This window comes from Coregonus lavaretus (genome assembly GCF_964263955.1).
Source record: "Coregonus lavaretus genome assembly, chromosome: 14".
Lineage (NCBI taxonomy): Eukaryota > Metazoa > Chordata > Actinopteri > Salmoniformes > Salmonidae > Coregonus > Coregonus lavaretus.
This window is the reverse complement of record NC_140001.1, coordinates 28,823,258-28,835,279: the sequence shown is the minus strand read 5'-3', so window position 1 is coordinate 28,835,279 and position 12,022 is coordinate 28,823,258. Positions and strand designations below refer to the sequence as shown.

At 44.8% G+C, this 12,022-nt stretch overlaps 1 protein-coding gene across 5 annotated transcripts in view; it reads left to right on the top strand.

Annotated features, from left to right (window-relative positions):
• Positions 1-541: 541 nt before the first annotated feature.
• LOC311141294 (EMI domain-containing protein 1-like) overlaps positions 542-12,022 on the top strand; it is a 66,570-nt gene continuing 55,089 nt past the window's right edge. For all 5 annotated transcript variants that reach the window (XM_084176584.1, XM_084176582.1, XM_084176583.1 and 2 more), the window contains exon 1: positions 542-1,145. In XM_084176584.1, coding sequence (XP_084032710.1) covers positions 958-1,145 — 188 coding nt within the window. In that variant the 5' untranslated portion in view covers positions 542-957. The remainder of the gene's footprint in view (positions 1,146-12,022) is intronic.

The window sequence follows — 12,022 nt, the reverse complement described above, 5'->3', positions numbered from 1 at the left end:
CAAGGTGCCCTGCGAAACTGCGCTACGCCACTGAGAACGATACAGAGCATGTCTACTCTATTATAATATAAACCAGATGACACAATGCAAAAGTGTGTCTGGCATTTGAGTGTTATGTCCTTAGAATAAAGCATGGGCATTTATAGACACTCAATAACAGAGATGAAAGACTCATGCAGCATCATCACCACCATAATATTGAACTATGTATGCATGTTTATTGTCATGAGAATGCATCCGACTAACTTCTTTATTTCACAATAATGTATTCTGTTCACATGAATCCCACATGTAGCCTACCATTGTAGAATTTCGAAACTATAATGATTTAGGATTAGGAAATGATATCAATCACTCCGGGATGGTTCAGTGTTGATAATGACGATAGATGCGTAAAGGGAAACTGTTTTTAAGCGTGCCTTGTCTGCGGTGAAAGGTTGAAAGAGAATGGTAGGGTAAAAGACTGCGGGCTGTGCTTTTAAAAGACTCAATGAGACTAATTTATTGCCCATTGTGAGAAGCTCGACTTGAGACAGGCTACAGTACGCACAGACAGAGGGAGGGAGAGCTGATAGTGAAAAGAAAAGAGACCGGCCAGTCACATTAGCCAACCTACTTCGTCTGGTTGCTTCCGAACACTGCATATATATTTGGGCATGTGGGGAACTTTCTGCAAAGTCGGTGAATTTTTGAAGATTTGTGTTTTCGGCGTGTAATTTTTACCTTTCTTTTCGTGATTTTTAAAATGCAGCCACTTTCTTTTTTTGCTATTAAAACGGTAAAGGTGTAATTGATATTTGTATTTTATGTATTTGGTTGATGATGTGATGCGCTCCCTCTCGGTGAAGCCAAAACCTGGACTTTGAGGTATATTTTTTTCTCGAACTGGAAAGAAATCCACTCACTAGATCACTTTTTTAGGAACTCTTCAGCCTGTGCTTTTTTGACGCCGAGGAAATGGGAGCGTATCAACCGGACTGCGTGTCCGCGCTTTGCCGAAAAAGTTTCCGTTGGATTGTGCTGCTGCTGTGGCTGACCTCTGCAGCTCACGGGACCTGGAAGACCGGGCTTTACAAATATTCAACTGGGACCCAACTCAACAGAGAGTCGTCCGCAGCGTCTCAAACCTCTATTTATCAAAAAAGGTATGGATTAATGCCTTTATCGTTTATTGTTGTGCTTCTTTTAATTTCGTGTATTAGAGCCTAGTTATAACCTTTCATTGAAATGATGATTAGTGCGTTAATACAGTAGGCTAGATCTTCATAAGGCCCAATAAAACAAACCTGTCAAAGACTCACTCGAAGGTTCTGTGTCTTTGAAGCATCCTTTCAGACAAAACTACCTGCTTTAGTATCCATACCATTCACAATACACAATACATATAGATTAGGCTACACTTAATGTCACTAATGAAATAGTCTCTCTTCAGTTCATTTTAGTTGTGTTTTTTATTAATTTTTATTTTTTAGATATACTTATAACTAACCTCCTATTGTTATCTATACCTATCCATCTTTTAAAGACCTCAAAGCCCCCTTTTTTCTGCCTGTTTATGCAACCAACAATTACTCTTCCCATCCTGATCCTATCCATCTAGCAGGTCTCATTGTCTTCTTGACACTGGGTTTCCTTTTTCCTGTGCAGGCAGCACATTGCGCACTGTGTGCAGTGCTCTCCCATCCTCATTGGCCTGCCCACTGTCGATCTGTGTGGCCTATTGGCTCCTGTCCTGTGAGAGCAATGCTGTCTCTAAACTGTGCTATGGTCTGGCCGGCAGCACCTCTCTTCCTTTCCAACATCTGCTGCCTCTCAGCTGTCAGGGAGCTCCTCATCTGACCAGACTCAGTCATCAGTCCTCCGAGGACCTTCCACTAAGCCCCACACACATCCATAAAGACAGGCACAAACCACCAACTCAGCCCTCTCATCTGCCTCTATAAATCCACCTTGTATGGGTCTCTCAGCAAACAGAGGGGAGCTCTTGAACGGGAATGGGTAGTGAATGGAAACGCTGGTCTGTTTTATGTTGTAATAAAGTGGATCTGTTGAATAACAGCTGAAAAAGCTACTCTTTATAGTTTGTTGCACAAATATACTACTATATTGTGTGAAATGGTTTAGTAATCTCTCTTTCTGTGGGATTGTTTTGATGTTCTCCCTCTGTGTGTTCCTCCCCTGTCATCCTCAGAGGTGAGGGTTCCGTATAACAGCAGGGTTGTTGATGAGGGTGGTTCTGTGAGCAAAGCCCTCAGACTAAACACATAGGGGAAAACACCAGCCCCCTCGCTTCCCTTCTGGACAAAGCTAGTGTTTTTCACAGAGGCCAGCCAATGTGGATGTGATCAAGTTCCCCATCACACTAATATTTACTCTCTCAGGTTCTGAGCAATGGGGGGTTGATGGGGGAGGGGAGAGGAGAGTGGGTGGAGGATCCTGCTGATGGGTGTAGTGTCCCTGGGAAGTGCCCAGGTGGTGCAGAGAGCAGAGAGGTCCTGGCCTTGGTCCGCTGCGTTTACTCCTCCACCCTGAGCCTCTCTCTGTCACCCTGAGCCGTGGTTGGTGGACATGTTTACTAAACTCATGCAGCTGCAGGTCTACTGCATCTGGGCTGCTGTGCGTCTAGGCTGCGTCATGTAGACAGTCATGTTTATGATGTGTGTCAACAAGACCATTCAGGGGCATTACCATTAGTTCCGTGTAGGACAGAGGGCTGTCCTCTCCTCTCATATGGCCATTGTAGGAGCACTGTAACATTCCTAAGTCCCAAGTCTTTGTCCACATACAAAGCATTGAACAATGTCTTGACGACAGAGGTACTGAAAGAGATAAAAGTTGTTTTTAGCAATGGTAGGGGTGGTCAAGAGATAATGACTATTGGTCAAGAGATAACAATGAAAAAAGTCTCTAGTCATACATTCCTAGTGCTCGATTCAGACCAGCAGCCCGGGCAACCTAGAAATGTTATTTATTTCACCTTTATTTAACCAGGGTAGTCCCGTTGAGATAAAAATCAATTTTTCAAGAGAGACATGGTCTAAGACAGCAGTATCAGACAAACAGGCACATGACATCAACCAGACGAAAATGGCATCAATACAAGACGCAGCACGTCAGTAATGAACACGTACACGACACAAGCCAGAAAAAAATCTGCGTGCAATATGTCAAGCATCAGAGCTTGTAATAAATCACAGGGCCATTACAGTATCGAAAAAAATACTTGAAGTAAACCATTCTTACAATAGAGGCAATGCAGCAGGGTATTTTCACCCTTGGCCTAAATGAGGGCTATTGGAGCCAAGCAGAGTTAAGGGTTAAGACAGCAGCTGGGTCGTTCCACCAATTCGGTGTTTCTTGAGAAGTTTAACTTGGTCCCAAAAAACTTTTGATTTAAACTAATTTAAAAGTTCTGTCATAAACAGTTTTCCCATCTCGAGGTTAAATAAAGAAATGACTATAGTAAGTGCCTATTAAGTGCCAAATAAACTAACACGGTTGACCGTAACAAAGTTGACGATTTCATCTTAAATCAGCCACAAATCTCCTTGTGACTGGGGTAATGGAAGCTTGTTGTGTGCAACAGGTGGCAGCAATTGAACGCAAGCTTCACCATAGTTTTATTATTGTGAAAACATTTCTAGCCAGTCTATCTATGGGTGACAAGGTTGACATGTTATGCTCGACCAGCTCAGTTTTCCACCACAAAACACCAGCAAATGGCCAAAAAGTGTAGAACCAGTTCACCTCCCAGTGGGGACAGATGTCAGTTCAACATCTATTAAACTTTGGTTCAACGTCATTTTGTTGAAATGACGTGGAAACAACATTGATTCAACCAGTGTGTGCCCAGTGGGCTGCTTTTACACAATGATTTGACTATTAGATGTTCAATGTTTCTTTTTTTTCCTTTTCTGTTTTTAAGGAACAGTTTCACCATATTAAAACGAGTGTTCAGTTCACATAACAGGGTTGACCTTAAAATGACTTAAGTGAATCACCAATCACATTAAATAAATAATAATATTCAGAAATGACTTTGTCAAAGCAACAAAATAACTAGGGCTTTACAATGATGGTGAAAACGTTGAGAAATGTTGTGGTTAAGTGGGTTAAAATCTTCCTAGAAGTCATAGAGGGTGCACGGAAAAGTATTTATTAATATAAAAATCTGAACGATAAAGGGCACTTTATTTAATTCATTTAATATAACAGTTTTTTTCAAATTCAATATTGGTGCACAATTTCAACTTTAAATATCAAAGGGATGCAAAAGGTACTCATTTTGTGGAACGACACAGCTATTTCCTGAGCTGCCTGCCTGAGGAGGGGGAGTCATGGTCTGACTGCCAGACAGCCTACTCCCTGTGGGGCCTTCTAGAGCCTGCCCCATCACCACCTCCCCTCACCCTCACCACGCATTCTCCTGCACTACCCCCAACAGAGGAGCTGACAGTCACACACACACACACACACACACACACACACACACACACACACACACACACACACAGCTTGGTCATCCATATCAAAGAGTGTCACACACTCCCACCTACACATTCACTCAAACAACCTGTTGTCTTGGCCACAGCTGGATGAGATAAGGGTCCATTCAGGCTCACTGTGACTGCTGCTGTGTGTAAACCATTTGTCCTCCACAACCCCTTCAAGGCCCGGCTCTGCTTAGAGGGCTGTGGCCCCCTCCTCTCATTATCTATGGCTTGATTGGCCCCTGACATGTCCTTTGAACCTGACTAAAATTGCAGCACAATGGGCCACCCCTAATGTCCCCCATTAACCTCTCATTCAACACCTCCTCTACACCACTGCAGTATCTCAACCCACAGAGCAGTGACGACCACCAACGCACTATACTACTGGTACTTAGATGCTCTTTCAGTTTCTTTTTTCTCTCTCTATTGTTGCAGTTTTCTCAAATAAAAGACACTCTTTATCTAACTCCGTATTGTATTCTCTCATATCCTTTATTCAAATCAGTCCTTTTAAATTTCCCTCTATCTTTGTGCAGAATAATGTATTTCACAGTCTATCCCAGTTAGAAGCTCACTCTCGTTCTCTCCAGCTTCAGGTTTTAACTCCAGGAATGTTTGATCCCTCTCTCTTCAATAATGTCACTGAATGTCTCTCTCTTTTGTTGCACCGTCTTCCCTGTGCCCTGGGACCCACAGTGCATCCTAATTGGTCTATCCTCCTAATTGGTCTCTCCTCCTCCTCCTCCTCCTCCTCATCTCTTCTCGTCTGGCCGTCTGCCACATCTGTCTTTTGTCGTTTGTTCTCGACAAGAGCTTTTCCCACAGCCAGAAATCTTGAGAAATTCCTTGAGATTTTTATCATACTAAATTTCATTTTTTTTTTGCATTCTACCCTCCTCCCACAGCATTGGGCTGGAGAAAGAGGGTGAGAAGGGGGGCTGGGATTTTTCAACTATGTCCCAGATGAAGAGAGTTATTGAGAGGGAGAGGGACTGAAACAGGAAGCTCAGTGGGGAGTGCACCTGGACTTTATTCACCCTAACCTGGCCTTCCTCTGTCCTCTGTGAGCCTGCCTCTCTGCCCTCCTCTACTCTCTGTGTCTCAGAGGGCCTGGCTCGGGGGTTAATCTCTCTCCCCCTCTCTCTCTTTCTCTGTTTCTATCTTCTCTCTTGCTCTATCTCTCTCTGTTGTTATTTGTCTCTTTCCAATGACTAGTGCTCTTTCCTAACTGCATATGGATCTGCATGGTCTTGGAGGAGCCTCCCTGTGTGAACAACAGTCCTCAGGCACACTGCAGTGAGGGTACAGCAGCAGCTTGTCATCATGACAATTTCATGAGCTCTCTATCAGTATTATTAATTGTTCCCCCCTATGTTTTTCTGTTGTGGCGTCTGTGTTGGTGGCGAACACATGGGCCAAAACTGTGATCTTTCTCTCCCTTAAGCATTTAGATTTTCTTTTTCCCTCTAAACATTGGCTGTGATCTGTTTCAGGGCTCGTTGTGCCTTGGGATTTACTTGGTTTTGGCCCAGCATTGGGAGTGAAGGAAGGAGGGAGGGAGGGAGGGAGTCTGAGGTGTTTGCAGAGAGACTTGATACTCACTATGGGCCTGCCTGCCTGCCTGGTGCCAGTGCCAGTTAAACACAGCCGTGCTGTTGGGTTTCACACCTTGTAACCAGGGGACATCTCAACCCTGGGGAAGTTTTGCACTTTGCGGTTGAGACTGGAACTATGAGTAAAACAACCACCTGTGTCCCTCAGCTGTAATATGTTTCACTTTGATAGCACAAGCTACAGTATACAGAGTCTCTATAAAAACTACTTCTGCTGTAATCTGTTTTTCACTGTGGTACTTTTGCAATGGATAACACAAGCTATAGTGAGTCTCTATAGAAACAAAGTTGTCTCTCCTACCAAATAAAGTAATTATTTGTTAGGGCCTAACTGCAGACTGCTGTGATTCCAGATGAGTAGTAGAAATGACATGGGGGCTATGTTGTAGCAGGGGATAATGGTCTTAAGTGGTGTTACCTCTGCTTAACGGTCTCTGTTTGTGAGCCCCTGGTCCCAGGGTGGATCAAAGCTGGGAACAATCACAGTGTCTGATCCCCTTTTTAGTATAAAATGTATGCACTCACTATCTGTAAGTCGCTCTGGATAAGAGCGTCTGCTAAATGACTAAAATGTAAATGTAAATGTAGTGGGGAGGATGTGGGCAATTTCTCTCACACACAGGCAGGCTCATCTTGGACATTATCAAAAAATCAGCAACGGAATAGCTGCAACTAAATTGGCTACAATGTGAAATCATAGTCACAAACCACAGTTGGGTCATCTGCTACAGTCCTCCCTTCTACTGGCATCCTGTTATGTTCAGCTGATAACTGGTTTCTTTGCCTTTCTGTTGTCTGATGGTCAAACCAAGAGTGTTAAAACAGTCTTAGTCTGGACAACCCTTCTCTCTCTCTCTCTCTCTCTCTCTCTCTCTCTCTCTCTCTCTCTCTCTCTCTCTCTCTCTCTCTCTCTCTCTCTCTAGTTAATGTCACCTCTCCCAGTTCTTACTGACACCTACCCATGAGCCCCCTCTCTTTCCATTGACTTTAACCAGCATCCTCACCCACTGAGCAGCAACCGACACCGGACGTCCATGGATGTTGAAAAGTAGTAGAAATTTGGTCATCCTGGCTTTGATGTTAACGTCCACAGACGGGGCGGACTGGACCAAATCTGAACCTATCATAGATGTATGTTTCACAAGTTTGGATAGCACAGTACAGTCCAGCACAGTGAGTAGAGCACAGTAGAGTACAATACAATACAGTACAATAAAATACTGTACAGCACAGTACAGCAAGTAGAGCACAGTAGATTACAGTCCAATACAACATAGTAGAACACTATAATGCAGTACAGTACAATACAGTAAAGACAAGTAGAGTATTACAGTAGAGTAGAGTACAGTATAACTCTACTCTACTGTACTGTACTGCACTGCACTATACTGAACTCTACCCTACTCTACTCTGCTGTGCTGTATTGTACTGCACTGTACTCTACTGTGCTGCGCTGTGTCCAAACTTGTGAAACATGAGGTGAACGACATTCATATTCATAATTATGTATTTCCGTGTAGTACAGATCAGGGACCAATGACCAAAATGTATTTTTTCTAACTCAAGGTGCACTCTTAGAAAAAAAGGTGTTATCTAGAACCTTTAAGGGTTCTTCAGCTGTCCCCATAGGATAACCTTTTGAATAACCCTTTTGGGTTCCACGTAGAACCCTTTCTACAGAGGATTCTACATGGGACCCAAAAGGGTTATACCTGGAACCAAAAACAATTCTACATGGAACAAAAAAAGGTTCCCCAATGGGGACAGCCGAAGAACCCTTTTAGAACCCTTTTTTCTAAGAGTGTTCCATGTCATAGCTGACACCCCATTTCTTCTGTAGACATATTTGAATGTTAATTCGGAGAAGATAATTAACATAGTTTTTGGAAAACATGGTCGCATGTTTTTACCGTCATTTCGTTACCAAAGTTTGCATCTGCACAGTTCTTCCACTACATTTTGTAAATCTTTCTGTGGGAATTGTTGAAAGTATTCCTTGTGCATAGAGTTGTATGGTTTGTTAAACTTTGAAATCAATGTTTTTTGTTTGGCATACATATTAAAGAAAAGAAAACTAAGTAAAAGCGTAATTCCATTAACGTGGGATTTCTCTCTTCTATTACCTACTGGATGAATCCATCTCACTAATTCACAGGTCTGTTGGGATCTAATCCGTGCTATCATTCATGGTATAATTCCTCATACAAGGTTAGCAGGGTGATTTAAACAGTATAATCTGCTTTTCTTTTGATCCAGGTCTAATGCTGTCAGGGTAGTGGACAGATCATTGTGAGCTATGGGGCGCAGCAGTAATAGCATGAATCCCCATTTCAGTAAATTGTTGTGTGATAGATTAGCTAAGGCCTAGGAACAAGAAAATAAATCGAGAGATATCAAGGGATAAACCACCTCCCCTGGCTAGTGGCTACCCCCTTGTGACATTCTGAACTGTTGGAGGTCTGGCCTCCCCTGAAGCGCAGGGACTACAGATTAAATTAGCTATTTAGCTAAATCTGGTGCAATGGCATGTTGTACATGGTCCCTAACTGTGGTGAATGATTTAGAAGGAGTCAGGCGCAGGAGGGTAATCACAGAATAAATGGTTTATTCCGTAACACAGCGGTACGCAGCAATGCGTAAAACACTCCAGTGCGGAAATGACAAGGCACACAGGTGAATATCCCGGCGATACAAAATACAAAAGAGCTCCACCGAGCTATAATAACCTCCACAATAAACAATCACACACAAAGACAAGGGGGCAGAGGGAACACTTATACAGGTACTGATGAGGGGATATGAACCAGGTGTGTGTAATAAACAAGACAAAACAAATGGAATGATGAGATGAGGAGCGGCAGTGGCTAGAAGGCCGGTGACGACGAACGCCGAAGCCTGCCCGAACAAGTAGAGGAGGCAGCTTCGGAGGAAGTCGTGACAGGACCCCCACCTTGAGGCGCAGCTCCGGCAGCGCACCGACACTGGCCTCGGGGACGACCAGGAGGACGTGGAGCAGGGCGAGCCGGATGGCGATGGTGGAAAACCCGCAACAGGGAGGGATCGAGGATATCCCTCACTGGGACCCAGCACCTCTCCTCCGGACTGTACCCCTCCCACTCCATGAGGTACTGAAGGCCCCCCACCCGATGCCTCTAATCCAGGTACACCGGGGCCCCCTCGATGTCCAGAAGGGGCGGAGGGACCTCCCGCACCTCAGACTCCTGGAGCGGACCAACCACCACCGGCCTGAGGAGAGACACATGGAACGAGGGGTTAAGATGGTAATCTGGAGGGAGTAGTAACCTATAGGTAACCTCGTTTATTCTCCTCAGGACTTTGAACGGCCCCACAAACCGCGGGCTCAGCTTCCGGCAGGGCGTGATTCTGTGGTGAGTGATTTAGGAGGAGTCAGGCGCAGGAGGGTAATCACAGAATAAATGGTTTATTCTGTAACACAGCGGTACGCAGCAATGCGTAAAACACTCCAGTGCAGAAATGACAAGGCACACAGGTGAATATCCCGGCGATACAAAATAAAAAAGAGCTCCACCGAGCTATAATAACCTCCACAATAAACAATCACACACAAAGACAAGGGGGCAGAGGGAACACTTATACAGGTACTGATGAGGGGATATGAACCAGGTGTGTGTAATAAACAAGACAAAACAAATGGAATGATGAGATGAGGAGTGGCAGTGGCTAGAAGGGCCGGTGACGACGAACGCCGAAGCCTGCCTGAACAAGGAGAGGAGGAAGCTTTGGAGGAAGTCGTGACACTGACAAATAAACGTAATAATAATAAAGAAAAGTCTGGTAGCTCTCTTTCTCTCTCTCCTCTCTCTCTCTCTCTCTCTCTCTCCTATCTCTCTCTCTTCTCTCTCTCTCTTCTCTCTCTCTCTTTAACTTCTCTCTCTCTTCTCTCTCTCTGTTTAACTTCTCTCTCTCTCTCTCTCTCTCTCTCTCTCTCTTTAACTTCTCTCTCTCTTCTCTCTCTCTCTTTAACTTCTCTCTCTCTCTTCTCTCTCTCTCTTTAACTTCCCTCTCTCTCTTCTCTCTCTCTGTTTAACTTCTCTCTCTCTCTTCTCTCTCTCTGTTTAACTTCTCTCTCTCTCTCTTCTCTCTCTCTGTTTAACTTCTCTCTCTCTTCTCTCTCTCTGTTTAACTTCTCTCTCTCTTCTCTCTCTCTCTCTCTCTCTTTAACTTCTCTCTCTCTCTCTCTTTAACTTCTCTCTCTCTCTTCTCTCTCTCTCTTTAACTTCTCTCTCTCTCTCTCTCTCTCTCTCTCTCTCTCTCTCTCTCTCTCTCTCTCTCTCTCCCTCTCTCTCTCTCTCTCTCTCTCTCTCTCTCGCTCTCTCTCTCTCTCTCTCTCTCTCTCTCTCTCTCTCTCTCTCTCTCTCTCTCTCTCTCTCTCTCTCTCTCTCTCTCTCTCTCTCTCTCTCTCTCTCTCTCTCTCTCTCTCTCTCTCTCTCTCTCTCTCTCTCTCTCTCTCCCTCCCTCCCTCCCTCCCTCTCTCTCTCCCTCTCTCTTTCTGAGGCGTCAGAAGGCTATCTGTTGGTTCTGGAGGCCATGGAGGGGGAAGGAAACAGGGACCCATCCCAACCACCCCCTTACCCTTTATGGAGGCTCTTACAGTGTTAAAGAGGGAAAGGGAAAGTGGCTGTTGTCTTAGCCTGTGGCAGATGGATGAATAAGAAACAAGAGTTTAGCACTACCAGAAGGATGTTGGTTCTCTAGAGCAGAGTTTCCCAAACTCAGTCCTGGGGGGCCCCCTGTGTGAACTTTCTGGTTTTGCCCTATCACTACACAGCTGATTCAAATAATCAAAGCTTGATGATGAGTTTGTAATTTGAATCAGCTGTGTAGTGTTAGGGGAAAAAAAACAGTTCACCCAGGGGGGCCCCCAGGACTGAGTTTGGGAAACTCTGCTCTAGATGATATGGCCCTAATAAGGGCTTGTGTGCACTGTGCAGGCACCATAACATGTAGGAGTCGTTACTGTGGGCTGCTTTAGGGTACACACACTACATGACCAAAAGTATGTGGATACCTGCTCGTCAAACATCTCATTCCAAAATCATGGGCATTAATATGGAGTTGGTTCCCCCTTTGCTGCTATAACAGCCTCCACTCTTCTGGGAAGCCTTTCCACTAGATGTTGGAACATTGCTGCAGGGACTTGCTTCCATTCAGCCACAAGAGCATTAGTGAGGTCAGGCACTGATGTTGGGCGATTAGGCCTGGCTCGCATTCGGTGTTCCAATTCATCCCAAAGGTGTTCGATGGGGTTGAGGTCAGGGCTCTGTGCAGGCCAGTCAAGTTCTTCCACACCGATCTCGACAAACCATTTTTGTATGGACCTCGCTTTGTGCACGGGGGCATTGTCATGCTGAAACATGAAAGGGCCTTCCCCAAACTGTTGCCACAAAGTTGGAAGCACAGAATAGTCTACAATGTCATTGTATGCTGTAGCGTTAAGATTTCCCTTCACTGGAACTAAGGGGCCTAGCCCGAACCATGAAAAACAGCCCCAGACCATTATTCCTCCTCCACCAAACTTTACACTTGGCACTATGCATTGGGGCAGGTAGTGTTCTCCTGGCACCCCCCCCCCCCCCCCCCTTCTGTTCCCCCTCAGTGACTCTGCCTCTCAAGAGACCCAGGGGGGGAAAGCCAGCGGATGTGTATTGATAAGGAAAAGACTGCAATGTAAACACAGCCTACAATGCACTCCTGCAAGTCTCACGGCCGATTGAACTTGTGTAAACATCATAAAATACTTTGAAAAGAAAGAGGGGGGAGAATGAAAGGAAAGACTCAAAACCCCTGGGATGGGTAGACTTAGGCTTATGGAGTGTGAGGGTACGGATAATTTCCCTTTGTGTGCACATGTGTACGTACGTATGTGTGTGTGTA